Source organism: Pinus tabuliformis, chromosome 5_2 (genome assembly GCF_031772625.1).
Source record: "Pinus tabuliformis cultivar Carrire ecotype Pingquan chromosome 5_2, CPIR1, whole genome shotgun sequence".
In the NCBI taxonomy this organism is placed as follows: Eukaryota; Viridiplantae; Streptophyta; class Pinopsida; order Pinales; family Pinaceae; genus Pinus; species Pinus tabuliformis.
The window spans coordinates 844825980-844848524 of record NC_142306.1 but is presented as its reverse complement, the minus strand read 5'-3'; the positions used below and the strand labels follow the sequence as shown (position 1 = coordinate 844848524).

Here is a 22545-nt window from a genome sequence, read left to right as displayed (position 1 = left end):
ATACATAAATGGAAAGGGAAGGTTGAAAAACATTATCACACCTAGCAAAACCCATGCCAATGACAACAAGAGAACCACATACTCACACGCATGCCAAATCTATCAAGGAAATCACGCATGGAAATCGATGCCTACAAGTAATCCCATTGTAGTTGCTTGATCTTGCTCTTGCTTGCTTGATCTTTGCTTCCCTTTGCCTTCTTTTTCCTTCCTTTTTTTCCTTGATCCAATGCTAGAGTGCTCCAAGAATGCTCTAAGTGTCCAAGAGTGAGAGAGAGAGAGAGAATAACGAGAGAGCTCTAGAATTGAACTGACAAAAGATAAACTGAAAAAAGGTACCAAATGATCGTCAAAATCCTTTGTATTGATGAGGCCTCTATTTTCTTCAATTTTCCATTATTTTCCTTCTCAAATGCAACATGAGACCCTTCACCTTCCTTTTCTCCTCATTTCCATTATTTTCATAAATAAAATACCAATTAATGCATCATGCCTTTCCAAAGCCTTTGCCAATTTCCTTTAGCTATAATAAACCAAATGAACACCCACTAGGATGTTTTTCTCACCATTCAGCTTGGAATATGGGTCCCATGACCTGGGTTATTATTTTTCCTTTATTAAATTTATTACATGGAATTATGACCAGGGCCGTTACATTACCATTGAGGCCTCTATTTTCTTTATTTTCCTCTATTTTCTCTTCAATTTCTTCATCATGCAAATTTGTGACCCTTCAACTCCATTTTCTCCTATTTTTCTTTATTTTCATAAATAAATGCCAATTAATGCCTCTTTGCTTTTGCCTCTTTCCATAGCCATCAATTAATCACAAGTGACACTGATCATTGTGTTTTTCCCAACAATTAACTGGGAATATGTGTTCCATCACCTTGGTTTTATTTTATTTACATGGAAAATCAACCAAGGGTTGTCACACAATATTCTAGGTAGGTTGATTTTGTTGGTGGTTATTTCCTCTTCTTCTTTTCACTTGTTGCCATTGCTCATTCTGATCTCCCTGTTTCTCTTGGCCTACTTGTGATTTAGGGCATCCTTTTGCAAAATGCCCATATTCATGAAAAATTTTGCATCTAAAAGGAAGTTGGTCGTATTCAACTTCTTAAACATGAGACTAGTTATCCATGCAAATATTGATCACATTCGCTAGTTCTTTGTAAATATCTACCTCTACACATATATGTGCACATGAAAATCGTCCATCTTTAGGCTCAGCACAATCGATATAGCTACCCAAGGAATTTTCAATCAACCTAAAGGTTGCATCATTCTAGCAATGCAAGTGAAAATAGGGAAGCTTTACCCAGACTGGGATAGTCATGGGGATATTGCAGTTTGGGTTGAAGTTAGGATTCCAATGATCCAAATAAAGAGCTTAGTCTCCCATGAAATAAGGACCGCTCCTAAAGATTAGATCTTGATCTATTTTATTCTCAAAGTAAAAGGTGTAGAAACTCTTATCACAGAAGGAGGACGCCACTTATCCCTTGATGAGGGGTTTCTAGTTCTTCTCTATCCATGTCTTAATTGAGCGAGGGGAGGGCCAAAGACCCATAACTGAGTAATAAGACCCTGATCTGCCAACTGCAGGGCTCAAATCCATGCTTGAGGAGTCTTGATCTCAATCTTCGAGATTTCATCAAGCTTTTTCACAAAGAGAGATGATCCAGATCTCTAAAACTTAGGGCCAAAGGCCACAAGTGAGTTGAAGGCAACAATCTCCCTCGAGAGGCCCGAGTCATGCATCGGTTCAGCTATGATTGGTTGTCCGACCAACAAAGAGTTGAGCACATCACTCAGTGAATTAGCAGAAACTTCGAGGACGAAAGGAGAAAGAAAATCGCAAAACACAGGAGCCGACAACCCAATCTAGCAACGATCGGGCTTCCAGGGCCAAGGAGCAGGCCGTCGCAGGCACCCATTGTTCTACTCGCCTTGTTTTGATAACGACAAATCACTTTCAAAGAACATTGTAAATTTAGTTAATTCGTATAATTTTTTTACTTTAGCAACTTAATATGTACGTTGAAGTAAGTGTTTCAATGTTTATTATGGATTGATGTGTATCAGCATTTACCAACCATTTAATTTAGGCATATTCTAATTAATAGATGAAATGACTTTCTTGATTAGAATCTGACGATATAATTTGTTGAGAGATTATGATTTCTTGTTATGTAAAATATACTTTTGAATGCATAAATATATTCAACAACTTGAAAAACCCCTAAAGAACTTGATGTTTGTAAACTAAACAACTTAAACTTATATTTTTAAAAAATTTAAATTTATGTATTTAAAAATTTCAGATATATATATATATATAATTGTATGATTATTAAATTTCTTTTTTTTGAAATAAATAATTCATGTAAAAGTTAAAATAATAATATTATTGAATTTTTTATATTATTAATGTGGAAATTATTATATCAAAGTGAAATAAATATGAAAAATAACTTTTAACATTTTTAATATAAATCTTTAATATATATATATAAAGGGGGATAAAAGGTGAAATTAGTTTTAAAAGTTATCACTAATAAAATAAAATCTATATGTTATTTGGTTGCTGGTTGATTTTAAGAATATCTTTAATATAATGTTGATAACCCTTGGAATATATTAGAAAAGTTACGCGTGATTATTATCTTTTTGTTCTTTGAAGGATGGCCCTTTGAGACCGCGTGACATGTGGACTCCAGTTGCCCACTACCTGTCAAGCACCGATGACTCTCAATTGGATTCGCTGCTGAAACAAAGTCAAGCAAAACAAGAAAATAAAATTGCTGAGCAAGACTTTAGAAAATAAAAAGGTTGTTGTCTATAATGCGACTTTTTGGAAGCTTTTCCGGTGGGTTTTTCCGGTCAAAATCCGGCAGCAGTTTATTGGAATCGCAAGTTTGATAGCTAGTTTCTACACAATCAAAGCGTCCCACGGGTTTTTCAGGGTGCTGAATCCAAATATGCAGTTAAAAAACCATTTTAGATAATACAAATCAAGATTTAACCTCAATTTTTTCCGCCGGATTCCGTCACCGGAATCTCCAAAAAGTCGCATTATAGACAACTCCAATAAAAAGTGATGGCGCTGTACGTCACCAATGACCATGAAAGTGGGCCCAGGAAATAGTGAGATTCCATGAAGGAGCAACATGGGACCATTTTGAACGACAAATACATGAAGTGGACCGCCTAATCATGTTGTTTCCCACTTACTTAGTATCAATTTTCTTTGCTTTGAAATTAACAATGTCGTATAGGTAATAGCTTAGTTCAATTATTGAATTTTGAAATGTATGAATCAATATGAAAGCAGTGAATTCACCATCAAATCTACAACATCTAGTTTCCATAGTTTAGATGACAAGATATAAAGCGTTTAGTGTTTTGCCGCCCATTATTCACATCACCCAAGTTTAAACGTACACGCAAACGATGATTCAAAAAATGTTAAATGTAGACTGATAAATTAATGAAGTGGACGTCACATTCATTTAAATCAAAGCTCTTCACGCAATGTACCTCAATTAATTGACATTAACGTGACTATACGATTGAGTTAATAATTGTTCTAATCTTTCTCTCCAACGCAAACGATGATTCAAAAAATGTTAAATGCAGACGATAAATCGATGAAGTGGACGTGACCTTCCTAGTGAGAGCGGGGGCTTATTACAAGCGTGCCAGCAGTTGCACTTGCATAGTGTTTATGGGGTAATTAGTGTTAGTTTAGTTTATAATGGAAGTTGTACATTAAATTATACAATATTAATTAATAGTGAAGTATATCTACCGTCATTACATAATAAGAAGTGAAAAAATTGAACCAATAGAATTTTAGATAAATGAATTTAAATATGGTTTAAAAATAATAAATTTTAATTTATAATGTGACACTTTGGAAAATTTTCATAAATTTCTAAACAATTTAGATTTAATGTCAACATCAATTTTTCTTAATAATAAGATAAATAAAAATTAATTAGTAATGCTTAATAAGATAAATAAAAATTAATTAGTAATGCTTAATTAGTCAAGCAAAACCAACAAAATAAAATTGCTGAGCACGACTTGACCCCGCCTCCACTTGCTTCCGAACAGTTACGTTGAGTCAACATCTTTCCAGCTGTCCACTATGAATGGCCGTGTCTTGATGCGACGTAAAGTTGGTCATTGTTGAAGCAGTGTGAAAGCAGAGCAAGAAAATAGAGTAACAACAGTGGTTTACGATGCAGAATGTGATGCCGGATTTAGAAAATAAAAAGTGATGGCGCTGTCCGTCACCAATGACCATGAAAGTGGGCCCAGGAAATAGTGAGATTCCATGAAGGAGCATTACATGGGACCATTTTGAACGACAAATACATGGGACAAATACATGGGACCATTTTGAACGACAAATACATAGAAAACAGAGTAAGCAATGAGCAAGAAAATAGATGCAAAGTGATGGCGCTGTGCGTCACCAATGACCATGAAAGTGGGCCCATTCCACGAAGGAGCAACATGGGACCATTTTGAACGACAAATCAAAATCATGCTGTTTCCCACTTATTTAGTATGAAAATCATGTTTGCTTTCCAACGACGGACACTGTTGACGTCCAGTCAACATCTTTCCAGCTGTCAATGATTCTCTCTCCATGTGACGGAAATTGAAAATGTAATTTTTGAAATAAGAGCGAAGTTGTTTATACTTTTCACTTGAGAAGATATTATTTTTTTAATTTGATTTTTAAATAAATTATTGAAATGATTTTAACTTGCTCTGACATTTTCGCATTTTATAATTTTTTAAATATACATTTTAATGAGAAATAAAAAATTATTGAAATGATTTTAACTTGCTGTGACATTTTTATATTTTATTTTAAATTTCTTTTGTCATACTAATAAACTATTTTCTATAACCCGTTGCAAGGGTTTTTAATTCACAATGTCATTTTCATATTGGTTCTTTTTCCAGGGTGTTATAATTTGGGTACTTTAACTTAAATAAGTGATATGATTTAAGGATCTTAAATTTCATTTTCATATTGGTTCTTTTTCTAGGGTATTAACTTAAATAAGTGATATGATTTAAGGATTTTAAATTTTATGATAATATAGTAATTAATTCTTTTTTATCTCTTTTTTTTTTTCAAACAAAATTTTGATATTCATATTAATGAAAACCAATATATAGTTATATTTAATCTTGAATGTCTATCATTAATTATGAAAATTACATGTCAAATAATTACCACAATTAAGTTGTAACATAGCTATACCTTAATATCTACTAATAGATTACTTGTTCCCCTGTTGAAGCCACTCTTCCATCATCTAATAATAGGTAGAGTCCATAGAACTAAAATCAAACAACAACTAAACATTAAAGATAAAAAAATCTAAGTGTGCCAATAAAGATGAGCTGAAACTTAACCAAATGGAATGGAACCATCCTCCATCCTCTCACCACTCTAGAGGAACTAGAAACATATGTGACCATGTGTGGCCGAATGACCTCTCTTTGATAAAGACTTTGCAGTAACATTTTGTTCACGATAGATATGAGTGAAGGAGATGCAACTAAATAAGGCTTTTAGGTTCCGGATGCAATCCATCCAGGGTGACAACATCGAAGGATCGAGTGTCTCTACCATTTATCCATTTGATTACTATCTTTGCATCACCACATATGTTGATATGCTCCAAATTGATCTACCTGACAAAGAACACCATGCACCAACAATTATCATCATCAGCTATCGACAGTTATCATCATCAGCTATCAACACGTCAACTACCACAATTTTGATGGGACAAAAAACCAGTCTTTATCTGATTGTAATAAGTTTCATTTAGCCATCATAACAAGCATGGGACATGCCTGCCTCGAATAGACACATTTTTATTACAGTTTTTTACTAGAACATGGTTACCATTTATACTCAGTCAAGGGGTTTTTCTCTACTCGTCTCCACAACAAGCTATCCTCTCTCTCAAAAAGTTGATCAGACTCTCCATCAGAAAAGAAAACGTGATGTATTTTAGTTATACGGTTCCTCCTAACCTCATACATCAGGGGGAGACTGTTAACACCAGAAAATTGTACACTTGTTAGTATGATCCAGAAGACACTAAAAAGTGTTCAGAAGAATGCACAAGTGAACATTTTCTAGCTAAATACATCATGAATTTTAAAAAATAAAAGTTCTCCTAAGGTCCAAAGTTTATAAAGAAAAAACAATTGAGGTCGCACATCTATTTCTTCGATAAACGCGTGCACATAGAATATCCTTCGAAAGTCTTGCGGTTGTAGAAAAGGATGACTCAATGATCTAGGACCACTCTACACACTTGGGGTTAGTTCTCTTACATGAGCTCAGTCCAGTACAGTCGAATTTGATCCACCTTGAAGATATGAAACCCTCAATGGAATCATCTTGTCCTACTCATGTGTCATTATCATGCATGAACCAAGAGGGGGAAGAAGGATTCAAAAAAATTCTATCTAAATAGGCCATGGGAGAACTAAAATATGAGACATTCTTATGCTGGCCAAATTGTTGTTTGAGCAAACCACCATTGCATTCTTGAAGCTAGAGAAGGGAAGAACACTAACATGTTGGCCATCTTTCTTTTAAGAAATCCATCATCTTAGTGAGAGAAGAGGAATCCACCATTCGTGAGTCTTCATACTTATTTGAGAGATAGGAGAAACTTACAAAGAGATTGAGGAAGAGAAACCCCCTTGCTGAGGATTTTTGGGCTCCATAGCTCAAAGAATTCTCTTCAAATGTATAAGATTCATCTCTTGTATTCAACCTCTACTACCAACAATCAATAAAGGGAAAATTTTCCATTATCTTATTGATTTGTTTGCTCCATTTGAGCATTGTTTATGTATTTACCTCTTTCTTTAGTTTATGTTTATGTATGCATTGTTTGCACTATTTACAATTTTGTGTTTATTTAAGTATGTCCACTAACAACACCGATTTTGACTGCGATCATTTACAGGGAACAATCAACTGCTAAGGGGGTGTCTTTTGGTACACTTGTGCTCCAAAAACACCACAACACCCAGAAAAAGAAAAATAAGAAAAAAGCAAAAAACATCCCTAAAAAATAGTGATCTATTTTTAGCATCTTGAAGGAGGCACTTGCGCTATTTTTAGAAACCTCCGACAAGTGCTTTTTACTTGATTTTAGGCATGCACATCATAAACCCTAATTTGTCCAAATATATTTAATAGACACTATTAGAGCTCATTTTCACATTCGATATTGGAGCTCTAACATTTCTGAGGAGATCAAGGAGCCTTCGGTGTGATCATCATCGCTTTTGTGGGTGAGTTTTTCTTTTGCCATCCTTTGCCGCTTTTTCTGTTGCTTTTTGTTATTTGGCTTGTGTGAGTTTTGTTTCACTTGTTTCTCTATATGGTTTCTTGTGCTTTAACTTGTTTTAAATTATACAAGTGTTGTTTCAAGTTATAGTTTGGCGTTCCCAAGTGTCGCATTAGTTTTCCTGTTTTTGCACCAACGATTGTCGTTGTGGCATATCTCCTCACATGATTTGTTTTCCTTCCGTTTAATCAATTGTTGCAATTGATTCACATGCATACATATACACTTAGTCAGATATGCACTCTGCTTCACACTATCTTTTAGATTTGCTTGTTTTTCACACTCCCTTGGGCAGATCTAGGTTTCCCTTTCCCGAATCTCACTATGCACAACTTGCACTGCATAATATGGAGGATCAATCTCATAGCTTGGCCTCTAGAATTGCATAGAGCATAGCTTGAGCTAGCTCCAATTGTGCACTACACAGTTCCAAGAGAATGGTTCTCCCACCCCTCTCTTTCCCAATTCATTCATAACTTAAGAGAAGATATTAATTCCTCAACATACTACTCTTGGGAGGATGATGTTATTCACTACAAGGATCGAGTAGTTATATCACCGAACTCCACCCTCAAAACCCGCATCTTGGACGAGCTACTCTCATCTCCAATTGTAGGACATTCAAGATTTTAGAAGATTTATGCTTGCGCACGCCGTTCTTTCTTTTAGACTGGCATGAAAAATGACATTCTTACTTTTGTAGCTGAATGTTATGTGTGCCAACGCAACAAAGTGGAAACAATTTAGTTACCAGGGACCTTACAACCATTGCCACTCCCTGCCTCTGTCTGGATGGATGTTTCTATGGATTTCATCATTGGTCTCCCAAAGTCAGGAAATAAGTCAGTCATCATAGTGGTTGTGAACAAAATTTCTAAATATGCTCATTTTTGCGCTCTACCACACCCATTTACCCCCACTTTGGCGGTGCAAGTTTTCTTGGACCAAATATTCAAACTGTTAGGCCACTATACTACTAGTGTAACCCCTTATTGTTATTAGTACAACCCCCTTATTATATTGATGTACCCATGTAGTGCCCATATTGTTACTATTGTGCCCCATAAAAGCCCACTATTGTTATTATTGTGCCCTTACATTATTATTGTTATGTCGGCTCTGATTATATTATGACCCCTTAGACTCCTATATATAGAAAGAAGGTCTTTTCATTTGTATCATCCAAGAATTTTTCATTTGTGTAATGTAAAGGGGTTTCCCCCTCGAAGAGGCTGAATTCTAAGGCATTCAACTATCTTTTCTATCTTTTTCTTGAGTTGGTTACATAACATTTGGTATCAGAGCTTTAGATTCTAGGGTTTCGCTGTTCCAAACAGGTCATCGTGGCATTTTCGCTATAACTTTTTTTCTGCGATGTTTCAGAAGCTAAAAAAAAAATCTGTCTGAGAAGAAATCGCGCTGAATCTTGGGTCTGAATTTCAGAGCTTTTCGCACTATATTTGCGGCGATATGATCTGAGGAAGTTGGTCTTTCTGCAGACTCTTGAATTACATTCCAAACATGTGACCTGGGGAAAATTGTCATAACTTTCTCTCTGAGCATCGGATTGAAATTTCGTAAGAAAGTACAGAAAGAGAACGGACTATAGTTTCTTGTATATATTTTTCAGAGCCAAAGGTCAAAAGAGTGACTCATGGCATGTCGTACAAGTTCGCTCTACTGAACTAGTCTATAATCAGGTCACTGTGGGAGATTTCACATAACTCTTCCTTGGAGAATCCAATTTGGATCAGATTGGTGGCATTGGAAATACTAAAAGGGCTTTGTTACATAGTGGAAAGTAAAATTATGGCAACAAGGAAGTCTACCCCTCACAACTATAAAGATGGAAGTGTTGCTTCTCCTAACCTTCCACAACCTACAAGGGTTACACCACAACAATTGGAAGAAAAAAGAGAAAAATGACTTTGTTACAATTGTGATAGAAAATCCACTAAAAGTCATAAGTGTGCTGAGAAGAAATTATTTTACATAGAGTATGAAGAGGAGGAAGAAAAGGATTAAGAAACATCAAAAGAAGAGGATATACGCCAGGACCCAACCCCAGAGAAAGAAGAAATGAATCAGACCATATCTTCTAAAGCATTGGTAAGAATTACCACTCCTCAAACTCTCAAGATAGAAGGACATATCAAGAAGAAAAAGGTGCAAGAAGTGAAAGATCACATCGAGAAAGAAGAAATGAATCCAACCATATCTTGTAATTCATTGGTCGGAATTACCACTCCTCAAACTATCAAGATAGAAGGACATATCAAGAAGAAAAATGTTCAAGAAGTGAAAGATCACATCGAGCATCAACAACAAGTTCTCCAACTTTTAAAGGATAACGCCACTTTGGTGCAAAATCAAATGAAACAACAGGTAGATCAACATCGTAGTGAAAAATGTTTTGATGTAGGTGATTGGGTATTTTTACTGCTACATCTCAAGCAAGCTATTTATAAGAAGGAAATGTTGGAAATACTACATGCACTTAAGAAATGGCGACCTTACCGAATGGGAAGACACTTCAAGGTAAAAATGGATCATGATAGTCTTAAATACTTTTTAGAACAACTATTATCTTTAGAAGAACAGAAAAAATGTGTCACAAAGATGTTGGGTTATGACTTTGAAATCATCTACAAAAAAGGGAAGCAAAATGTGGTGGCAGATGCACTCTCAAGAAAGGATGAGGATGTGGAAGCATTGTTGTGTGCCATTTCTATTATCCAACCAGATTGGATAAACAAAGCAAGGGATGAATAGAAGAAGGACGAAGAAGTATGGCCACTTATTCAAAAGTTGCAAAAGATACCAATTCAAACAATATTTCCAGAAATTGAAGAGGAAGGAAAAATCATATTGGAACCTGGAGCAGTCACAGAAACAAGAATCTGACAGCTATGAAATTGATCAATTTCAGAGTATCTCATCAAGTGGAAGAACTTACCCGCTGAACATTCCACATGGGAGGACAAGAATTTTATATAGAAGCATCAAAAAATACTCAAGTGTTGAGGACAACACTTTTTGAAGGAGAGGGGCATGTTATGCCCCTATACTACTAGTGTAACCCCTTATTGTTATTAGTACAACCCCCTTATTATATTGATGTACCCATGTAGTGCCCATATTGTTACTATTTTTCCCATAGAAGCCCACTATTGTTATTATTGTGCCCTTACATTATTATTGTTATGTCGGCTCTGATTATATTATAACCGCTTAGACTCCTATATATAGAAAGGAGGTCTTTTCATTTGTATCATCCAAGAATTGTTCATTTGTGTAATGTAAAGGAGGTTGCCCCCTCGAAGAGGCTGAATTCTAAGGCATTTAACTATCTTTTCTATCTTTTTGTGAGCTGGTTTCATAACACAAACTACATGGCATTCCGACTTCCATTGTGTCTGATCGCAAACCCACTCTCACTAGCAAATTTTGGCAGGAACTTTTCAAGCTGCAAGGCACGCAACTCCAACTAGGTACTAATTATCATCCCCAAACTGACAATCAAACATAAGTAGTCAATAAATGCTTGGAGACATATTTGAGGTGCTTCACTTCATAAAGGTAGCATCAATGGGTATAGTGGATACCTTTAACTAAATGGTGGTATACTACTAATTATCATGAAGTCACCAAGATGACTCCATATGAGGCAGTGTATGGCACACTCCCACCTTCACCTATTTCTCATATCCTTGGATGTTCTAAAGTACAGGCAGTTGATCAACTCCTACAAAACCATGCTGCCATGATAGCTCATCTCAAAGATAATCAATATCAAGCTCAAAACCGAATGAAGCAACAAGCAGAACAACATCATTTTGAGTGCGCATTTCAAGAAGGGGATCATGTATCCTTGCGACTCTAACCATATAAGAAAACATCTCTCAAAGAAAAGGGTTGTAAGAAACTAGAACCAAAATTATATGGGCCTTATTAGATACTTCAGCGCATAGGAGCAGTTTCCTACAAACTGGTCTTACCACCTACTTCAAAAATCCATCCAGTCTTCCATGTATCATGCCTTAAGAAAGTGCGGGGAACAATTGCAGAGTTCAAAAAAGTCTACCCAAATTGGACAAGGAAGGATCACTTTGGCTTCAACTAGAAAATGTCCTCGATACTCGTGAAAGACATCTCCACGACCACATGATCAATCAAGTCCTCATCAAGTGGAAAGACACCTCTTCAGAAGATGCGACTTGGGAACCAACCACTATCCTTCAACAGTTTCTGCAGCTTTAGCTTTGAGTACAAGGCTGCTTTTGATGGGGAGGGCATGTTAGGATCCAACCCTAACCCCTTTATTTATGTAATATGCCCAATGGGCTGAGTCAGAGTCATAGTTAGTTAGAGAGTCAATAAATCCCGCATTAATAATTGTAACTGGTTGACCCGCATTAGAGAAAAGGGACCATAGTTAGTTGTAAATGGGCCATAGTTAATAAATAAAGTGGTTAACCCATGCTAGGCAAGAGACCACTAGTAGTTAGGGTTTTGTATGTCATTTAGCTATAAATAGTCTTAGTTAGTAAGGGAAAGATCATCAAGTATTATTGTAATTTAGCTATGCTTTGTTGGAGGTTGCACCCTCGAAGAGGCAAGTGAACATTGACTCTATTTCTGAATAATAAAATAGTTTGCAGTTTTTCTCATTTCATGTGATAATTTTGCGTTATGGGCTATATTTCTTCATATTTCCGGTATTCTGGATTTCTTGCAAGTCAAGAGAATAACAAAGAGCCTTCGCTTCTCCATAGCGTAGAGCGAGTATACTTCTTTGGAGGGGCAGGTGTTCTTGACTATAATGTTCCACTATTGGGGCTAGTGGTCGTCAATGGTGTATGTATGGATGAAACTTTCACTTATAATAATAAAATCAGAGCCAACACACTTCATGCATATGTTGTTAATATAGTAGGACTATTCTTATTGTATTGGAAATGTATGATATTTAACTTACACATATGATTATGAACTACTTTGTATGCATTTGTATGAATCTTTTTGAATGTGTGTTGTTGGATTAACTCATCACTTTAATTTGTTGACTATTCTACATCTTAGCTTGTGATGTCATTTCACTCGCGTGTTCCTTTCAAGATGTGTACTATTACATGCTTCGAAGGGGCGTACTTATTTTTCCCTTCATGTGTTGGAACCTCCATGAATCACACTTGACTCTTTGCAAGGTCACACACTTGCTCTCACCAGATGTTATCATACTTTCCTCTGCGTGTTTCGGCAGTCAAGGCATTACCCTATCACCCATTGTTGGGACTCCTACTCCAAACTGTGTGAGGTCTAGTTGGGACTTCATGTCAGGGAGATCCCTTGAATGTTGGTGGGTCCAACACCGTTAACACCTTCTGGAACCATTTTGAGGTATCAAACAACATTTTTTAAGGTGAAAAATTTACAATCTTAGAGTTTGTCCCCTAAATGTTATTCTACATATTGAGACATTTCAAACATGCAAAAATCACTTCAATCGGAGGTTATATAAAAAAGTTATGCCTTCCAAAAGTTGACCTACCTTGTTGACCATCATGGTATGAGTGGATGCCACATTTACCCGTGTTATTCACACATGTGGGACTATCCACATGTTGAATTTCAAGAAGATTTTAAAAATTCCATAACCTTATCACTAATTGATGGTTGAGGATGCAAAAAAACCTAACCCCGGATGGCCCTTGGGCTATATTAAATTCCAAGTTGTTAGGAGGAGAAAGGGTTCTATTCTTTAGCATGTTACTTACCATAATGCATAAGACTCACCTTGTAGTTGGGTTTTCCCTTGTTTTGAGTTTCCCATGATACACCATCTATTCATTTATGTGGATGGGTGTGTTTATTTGCTTGTTCTTCCATTTTCAAATTTCAATTATTTCTAAATTCAAGCACTATGTTAATAATAATTAATCTCAAATTTACTAAAATAAACATATAATTTAAGATTTCAAAGTATGTCAATATTTGTTGTGATGAACCATTCTTGTGGAAGATCCATGACAATTTACAAATAAGCTATATGGTTGTAGTTTTCTTACGAAGGATGTCTAATGTAAGAGCATCCTTGTCTTTGAACAATCAACATTAACCAAAAAAGTTGGATTCCCCTTTCACTTAATTTTTGAGTTAGATGTCTCATGGGTTGGTATTGGTGAGGTCCATATTTGAAATTCATGTGGAACGATTAATGTTCAAATCAATAGGTTTTGTTGTTCCTTGGCTATGAAAGACCCAACATAACTAGAAACCAATAGACTTCATTTGTTCCTTGGCTATAGAGGAACCATGTGTCGCTACTAAAGTGGATATGAGGAAAATCATAATAGCTAAAGGGAATTTGACAACACTCTTCCAAAATTGATTCAAAGAGGGATTGTTGGTGAAGTTGAATTGCTATATAAATGAATTGATTTCTAGCATAAACAAATAACTACAAGAGTATTTTGAAATGGGATCTAATAGGCTTTTGACTCCACCAATTTTCCAAAAGGAAATAGCAGGGCAACTATCAAGTTTGTGATTTTGGGGGTAGGTTGATTTGCAGCTAGATATTCATTGATTGCAATTATGAGAGTTTGAAGGAGGCTTATTCCTTCACACTATAAACCCACACGCCTGTTTAGCCCTATCATCCAATAAGGATTTTGGTTCCCCTCTTTCCTTCTCTATTAATTTTTTTTTACATTATTCATTGTCTTTTTGTACCATCTTTTATATGGTATCGGGAATTTATAATGTGTTTCTATGTTGACTAGATTTTGACCTTGTCAATTAGATTCTATATTTGTGTTTAAAGCTTTTTCACCATAACAAAATCATAATATTGTTTCTATGTTGACTAGATTTTGACCTTGTTAATTAGATTCTATATTTGTGTTTAAAGCTTTTTCACTATAACAAAATCATAATATTCCAACTATTTGAAAAGAAGTACATTTTTTGAAAATTACATAGATGTGTAAAAAATGAAAAAGCTATTCCATCACTTAGAATTGTTATAATAATTTTATTATTTAAAATTACAACATTAATTAATTAAGATATTTTATACGCATCAAATTGTATATTTATTATAATTATTTTAAAATATAAATATTATAATAATTTAATAATTATAATATAAATATTATAATAAATAATTAAAGTGTAAAACATAAATTTTATTCTTTTAAGTTTTATACGAGACTTACATTTTATTTAATAAAGCATAATAATATAATGTAAAGCACGAACTAATAAATACAATTAATAAACTTTACTATTTATATCTTGATATATTTTACTCGCCTCTACTTTCATAGCCAACCATTAGATACAAATATTTCAATGTCTATTTATGTTTCAATCTATTTCAGTCATATCCATTGTATCTCCAGCACCGGAAATAACGATGAAGACCACTTTGGAAAAAATGGAATGTTGTTATGGATACCTGGTCCGTAGGCACATACTAACGTAGGTTACCAACGATAAAACACTAGATAATCATATATATATATATATATATATATATATATATATTTCGAAATGGACACAAAATTCAATATTCCTAAATGGTAGGTTTCTACAGGGAATTAAGAAGGAACACACACATTCAATAATGCTCTGTCCTTTCATGTCCAAAGTCAAGAACGGCCATTCGTTCATAACCATTCGATGCTTTTGTGAGGTCCCTCCTTTGCACGCTGTCTAAGTCCGAGTTGCTTCACAGCTGTTGAGTACTAATGGCTGTCATATCAAGTTGCTTCACAGCTGTTGAGTACTAATGGCTGTCATATTACTGTGGACCCCAGGTGAACAAGAACCACAAGACAAATATTAATAATGGTGGCCTATTCCGGGATGCATTCACCTCGACAGTCAGTCTGCATAGCCTTGGCCCAATTTGAGGTGGAGGAGAAATCCTAATTTTGGAGCAGCGATCTGAATCTTGCATTGCCCGTGTGATTTGGGGCTTGTTTGTTTATTTTGGTTTGCCAGACCGCACGCTTTTTTATTTTGTGAAGCAATGGCCGAAAGTATTGCTACTGGATGTGCAGCCAATCTCTTGAGCGAAGGTTTCATCTGGCTCTTCAAAAAAGTCGTTGCACCGGTGCAGGTGCTCATTTGTTTGCCTCGCGCTGTCATCCAGATGGGAAAAGATGTCAAAGATCTGGGCGTTAAAATAGATGAGATAAAAACGGAGCTCGATCAAGCGCAACAGAGAGCTAAACCAAGAGTGAACACTTGGTTGGAGGAGGCAGAAAAGCTAAAAGAACTTTCTGAGTCTATTCGCCAACAGTACGAGGCTCACCAGCAACACAACAGCTACCTTGGCTGCTGTCCAAAGTGCCTCTGCCGCTATAAAATCAGCACAGATATCAGAAATTGGAACCGTACTCTTGCTGAACTCCACTCAGTAAGGGCGCGGGCCGACTTTCCTAGCATCGGGCAATACGGAGACCCTACTCCGCCCAAACAGAGACTGATTCCGGACCCCGAATCTGGTTTTGTTGGACAGGCACAGCGATCTCAATGGACGGAACTTGCTGAGAGATGGTTGACGGAAGATAGCAACATTCAAAGAATTGGCATCATTGGGATCGGGGGCGTTGGTAAGACGTCGCTGCTTCACGCCATCAACAACAGCCAGAAGGTGAGCAATTCTTTTGATCTCATTATTAAGGTAACGGTCTCCCAAAACCCGCAAATCTCAGATATGCAGAATTCCGTTGCTGATAGATTGAAGTTGAGCAATTTCAAAGAAATTTCCGATGTGGAAGAGCGAAAAGAAAAACTGCGCTCTTATTTACAGAATAAAAGATATGTTATTCTGTTGGATGATATGTGGGCGGTCGACGCGTGGACGAGTGATAGGCTTCAAGACTTAGGAGTGTCGTTGAAGGACAAAACTTGTAAATTTGTTCTCACCACGCGGGATGAAGAAGTGTGTGCAAAGATGAAAGTGGAACAGATTATAAAAGTGGAACCGCTGTCGGATGAGGAGGGTTGGCAGCTGTTTCGTAGCAGAGCATTTGGAAATGATGTTCAACATGATATAGAGCCAGTAGCCAGGAGATTCGCACAGGAGTGCAAGGGTTTGCCCCTCGCCATAAATGTAGTCGCTGCTGCTGTGTCACACCATACTACTCTCTCTGAGTGGGAGGTTGCATTAAATCAGATGCAAAGCGTCAGTGAGGCGTTTTATGATGTGCACGTCGGAGTGGACGAACAGCTATTTAAACGTCTCAGATGGAGCTACGATGTTCTACCACATCGTTTAAAGACTTGTTTTCTATATTTTGCAGCTTACCCAGAAGATCAAGAAATCGAGGTCTCACAAGTCATAGAGATGTGGATCTGTGAAGGTCTGCTGGAAGAAAGTGGAGACAGCTACTTGCATGACATTGGGGATTTGCATATCAAACACCTAGCGGGTCGTTGTCTAATTGAGGTGGTAAGTCATGGTGAGGGTCAGGGCGGAAGGATTATGAGTGTTAAAATACACGATATCCTTCGGGATTTGGCAATCCGCATTGCTGCGGAGAAAGAGCCGAGGTGTTGTTTTAAAGCCGGACAGAGCCTGAAAAGTTTTGACTTCGAGGAAGTCGTCAGCAAGGACTGTGTAAAACTGTCATTGATGGGAAATGATCTACACTCCCTGCCCGCAACTTTCCCATGCCGGTCCCTCTCGGTTCTCCTATTAAATGAGAATAGTGGTATTGAAGAAGTTCCGGAAAGGTTCCTGTGGGACTTGTCCTCACTGAAGGTCCTCGATCTTAGTGGGACTAGCATAACGTCTCTGCCACCTTCTATCGGGAACCTGAAACACCTGGTCTTCCTCCAACTACAGAACTCCGACATCCATGAATTGCCTGAAGCTATTGGCGACCTGAACGGGCTACAATTCCTGAATGTTAGTGGCTGTGATGAATTACGGTGCCTTCCTGAGAGCATAACTGAACTCAAACGTCTGAGGGTCCTCCGAATGGAGGGTGGAGGGGTGCTTAGAGTTGAGGCATCTTCCGCGTGGGATCAAGGAATTGATTTCACTGGAAATATTGGAGATGTGGGACACCATGATTGAATTGGATTTCGAGAAGTACGCAAATGCGGAAGGAGCGTCTGCTTGTTTAAAGGATCTGCAAACTCTGAGGCGTCTCAGGGTTTTCAGTGCAAAAATAAAATCGCCAGTCAAGGAGGGGGTTATGGCAAATTGGTTAAACATGAGAGACCTGAATTTGGAATTTGTGGGTGGAAATGGTCATAATTACCTTCCGCAAGACATGCAGGTGATGAAAGATATGGAAAGCTTCCGTCTCACGAATTGCGATGTGGAGCGAGTGCCTCACTTCCCAAAGCTCGAATTCCTTCGGATAAGGGAATGTAACCAGTTGGAGGAGTTCGAATTGGGGAAGGGTTTTCCAAAGCTGGAGGACTTGCGTCTCTTCTACTTAAAGTCGTTGGAGTGTGTGGGGGCAGTGGGGGCAGCAAGTAGAGGGTTGGGAGAGGGGGCGTCACCGTTACCCCCCATGCTCAAGTATCTCTTTGTATACAAATGTCCGAAATTGAAGAGATTGCGTGGGGGATGGGATAAGTTAAATCATCTAGAAGAAATAAGATGTCAGAGAAACTGGTGGGATGAAATCCTCCAATGGGAGGATCCCAACATGAAAACATTACTTGAAAATAAATGTAAATTTGTGTGGGTGTGATGAAGTGGAGTGTGTTAGCGTGGATGTAATTGGAGTAATTATTATATGAAATGTAGTGTGAGTCGTGTCACTCACTGATTTTTAGCTGTTGCTTTACGTGTGTGAGGAATTGACGAGATTGCACTGGCCAAATGGGAACAAAGAATAAAGATAAAAGTGATGTTAATAGAGAATAAAGATAAAAGTCATGTATTTGTATTTGGGCAGGAGAATTTAGTCTGTATCATTTCTTTTTAGAATTTCTCGAGAAATTTGCAGATTAAAAAACTTTACTTTTGGTTAATACCTTCGTGTGAACACATGCCAACAAAGAATAAAGATAGAAGTCATGTATTTCGTAGGGAGATTTTAGAATTTCTAGAAAAATATGCAGATTACAAATATTTTGGTTAATAATATATATGCTTTATATTACTTAGTACGCATGATTTCATTGCTCGGTAAATAGGTTTATATATTATTTTGTATGATTCTTTTGCCTGGTATGCAACTTATAATTACATTAAGAATAATAAAAAGATAAACAAAATTATTATTTTTATTTAAATTTAATATTAAAGTAATATTATTAAAATTATATAGTTTTTTTAATTGAATTTTTTTTTAAATTTTTATGGGACTATTTTTTCAGAAGAAAAAGCTGTATATTATATATATTATATTTAGAAAAAACATGTACATTATGGACAAATAGACAATATTTCCAGCCACTAGGGAAATGGATGGAGCCCTACATGTGACAGAAACTTTCCAGAAGATACATATTTGTTTGATAGATCAAGTATGAGGATTGATAGTAGCAACTGATTCTAATGCAGAGAGATATTAAAACAAAAACATAATGCCTGGACATATGACAGAAATAATAAGAACGGGATCATGAAACATACCAGAATAGGGGCGACACTATATACCCTGCATGGAGAAAGGCTGAATAAAGTATGTGATGGATTCTATAGTGATGCTCAGATGCCACATACCACATGGAGACTACAAACCTTTCTTTGATAGCTCGTCCGCCACCTCATTTTGCAAATGCTTTATATGTGAGATAGGGAAGAGTGAAGGCTTCCATAATGTTGAAATCCTGCCCAACCATCCAGAAAGATTGTCGTTTTTTATAGATTGTTTTCTGGTTACATGCTCTATGATGATTTTGGAGTCACCGAAGATTTGAATTGGGCCAATATCCAAAAAAGAGCAGAAGATGAGAAGACCATGTAGAGCCATGGCCTCAGCTTTGTTGTTAGTCCCTAGGCCACCGTTCCAAAAGATAGAATATTGCTGGTCCTTTGCAATGCAGATGTAAACACCACATGCACATCTGCCATCTTTTGCAGCACCGTCAAAATGAGCCCGCGGGAGGATATGCTGTTGAAGGGCTGTTGCACTAGACTGAGACTTCAATTGCTGGGGAATATATGGGAGGATTGATAAATAATAGGGGATGATTTTGTCGAATATGTGCCCGAATTCCACCTTGCAATTTTGAAATATCCTTTTGTTTCGCCATTTCCAAATGAACCAGTAGACAATAAGTGGAATAGGCCGCCAAGTGATTTTCTGGGAACCCCACCATTCGAATGCATCCATAATGGAGGAGTGAGATATGACAGAAAATCCAAAATGTGCAACTAGCTGCTTCCATAGGATCTGTGTGAGGTGGCAGTTAAGAAAAATGTGCATGTTGTCTTCTGTATCAGATAGACAGATTGAGCATATAGCTGGCCTGTGCCAGTTCCTTTTCTGTAGATTTAACCATGTAAGATTTTTATTATGAAATACTAGCCATGAAAAAAGTATAATTTTTACTGGACAACCTGATTTCCAGAAAGTGTTTGGAAATATTTTCCGGGAAGGCTCCTTTTGATCTTCAATTAAGGAGAGATATATATCTTTGACTAAAACAAAATACGTACTCATGAAGTCCCAAGGCCTCCTTAAAATTAGAAATGATTAATATAACCATGTATTGTGACTTATTCCTTTAGCCTATTGACATACTCTACATCTCTCAACAAATCTCTTTGCACCACCTTACATAGCTAGTCAAAAATAAAATAATTTAATAAAGAAAATGAATTTTCCTAACCAAAATGTCTTGAAAGTCCTCCATTGTGTTTCTCCTTCATCAAATTGCCCCTGATTGAGAATTTTGGTATGCAAAGCTTATCATCCTTAAATAACAACCCTTACCAACCGATATAAATTAACTACTAAGTTTCTTTCATGCTAATTAGATCTTCACATGCTGCATATGCTTCCTTGAAATTTATATAATATTTGTACATTTCTTTTAGCTCATAAAAACCCAAAACATTAATTTAAAATTATTTTATATTTAAATTAATTCTACTCAATGCACTAACTACTTGATTTGATGAACCACTTGTGTGTTTAATAACAAATGTAAAATTATGCAGAAATTCTACCCATTTAGCATGTTTTCGATTCAATTTTTGATAGCTTTTAATACAATATAAAACATGGTTGCCAGTGTATAGAACAAATTGTTTGGGCATAAGATAGTGTCTCCATTTATTCAAATCTTGAATTATAGCATAAATTTTTTTTATCATAAGAGGAATATTTATGTTTTTCTTCACTTAATTTTTTACTAAAAAAGTAATTGGTTTTCCCTCTTGACTCAAATTAGCTTCGATAGTGCTTCAATAATAGTCCTACTTGCCTACTTGCATCTATCTCAACTTGAAATATTTATTGAAGTTTGATAAGGATGAAACAAGCTCTTCTATGGTCTTTTATTTCAACAATTTAAAATTCTTGATAGCTACTACATTCAATTTAAATGGTTGATTTCCTTTCTTGATAGTCTCTATGATAGGAGCACAAATGCTACTAAAATTCTTGATAATTTTTCATAAAAACAGGATAGACCATCAAAGATTCTCACTTCAAAGAAACTCTTTGGAACAAGCCAATTAATAATGACTTTAAATTTTTACTGATCCATCTTTAAACCCTCTTCAGAAATTAGAAATCCTAAATATACCAATTTCATTTCATAAAACTACATTTCTTTAACTTAATTAACAATTTCTCTCTCTACAGGATATTCAATACTAATTTAAGATGTCTCAAATGCTCCTCCTTTGTTTGATTTCATATCAAGATATCATCTAAATAAACAACAACAAGTTTACTAGTGAAGTCCTTCAAAATCCCATTCATTAGCCTCACAAAAATACTAGGGGCATTAGCAAGACCCAAAGGCATAACTAACCACTCATATAACCCATGATTTGTTTTGAAAGTTTTTTTCCACTCATCCCCTTCTCTAATCCTAATCTGATGGTATCTGCTCTTTAGATCAATCTTAGAAAAATAGTTGGCACTACTTAAAAAGTCAATTAGGTCATTAGTGTATGGAAGTAGAAATCTACACTTGATTGTTAATTTTCTTATGGCTTTGGAATATGTTGACATTACAATCAACATCCTCCAAATTTTTCCCGCCCCTAAATTTTGGAGCTTACTGAGGATCTTATGATCTATTTTTTATGGTCACTTCAAGGTAGATTGATGACTTGCTAAGCATTCAAGTCTTCTTCTCAGTTCCTAAGTGTTAAAGTCACTTGCTTACACATGCTCAGTTCTCGATAAACCCTTACGTGCACTTTTTAAATGAAAGCGTACATAGGCACTACACCTACCATAAGGATAATGCACTATGAAAACTATGTCGACAGTTAGTACATACTCTCCATTGATAGTCTCACTCTCGCTTTGGGTTGCAATTGTCTCATCATTCTAGTGAGTTTTCTCAACTGTCGCTTTGGCACACCTTTGTTTTCTCAAGTGTCATTTTCTCTTTCGTGACTATCATTTTTTCTTGATTTTACTTTAGTAAGTGGCTTTTTCATGTTACCTTCATTTTGGCATGTTTTTCTTTCGCTTTATTTAGCTTTTTCAAGTGTCATTTTTACGTTTTCTTACTATCGCAAATGTCGCTTCTAACTATGTTCACTCCTGTATGTGTCGCACCTTTGCACATCACTATAGGAAAATCTAGCATGGTCTTCTACATTAGATGGTCCTATATATCATAAGAATATGTGCTAGACACATTCCTATAACTTAGTGCACTTTCTGGTCGCAGTCGACCCTTGTATCACAATGTGTGTTCTAAGTGTCGTAATGTGGCGTTTCAACTATCGCACTTAGAAATAAGTGTCGCTTTGTTGTCGTTTCAAGGTGTGATTGTTTTTTAGGAGTCTTATGCATTTCCCTAGCTTGTATATATGGCATTTTTTATGTGATCCATGTTTGAGTCTCGTTCAGATGCTCTTACTTCTCTTACTCTATTGGTCCCACACTTAGCCATTTTGGAGCTCTTCTTCGTCCTCCCGCCCAGTGAAGGTTATGAAAGCATCAATCCTTAGTGAGGT

General features: G+C 36.3%; 1 protein-coding gene across 1 annotated transcript; it reads left to right on the top strand.

Moving 5' to 3' along the window:
• The first annotated feature begins 15286 nt into the window (after window positions 1-15286).
• LOC149161953 (disease resistance protein UNI-like) lies at window positions 15287-18220 on the top strand. Its single transcript, XM_089435599.1, has one exon. It carries the CDS (start codon window positions 15451-15453, stop codon window positions 17506-17508), a length of 2058 nt encoding a protein of 685 aa, XP_089291725.1. The 5' UTR covers window positions 15287-15450; the 3' UTR covers window positions 17509-18220.
• The last annotated feature ends 4325 nt before the right edge of the window (window positions 18221-22545 follow it).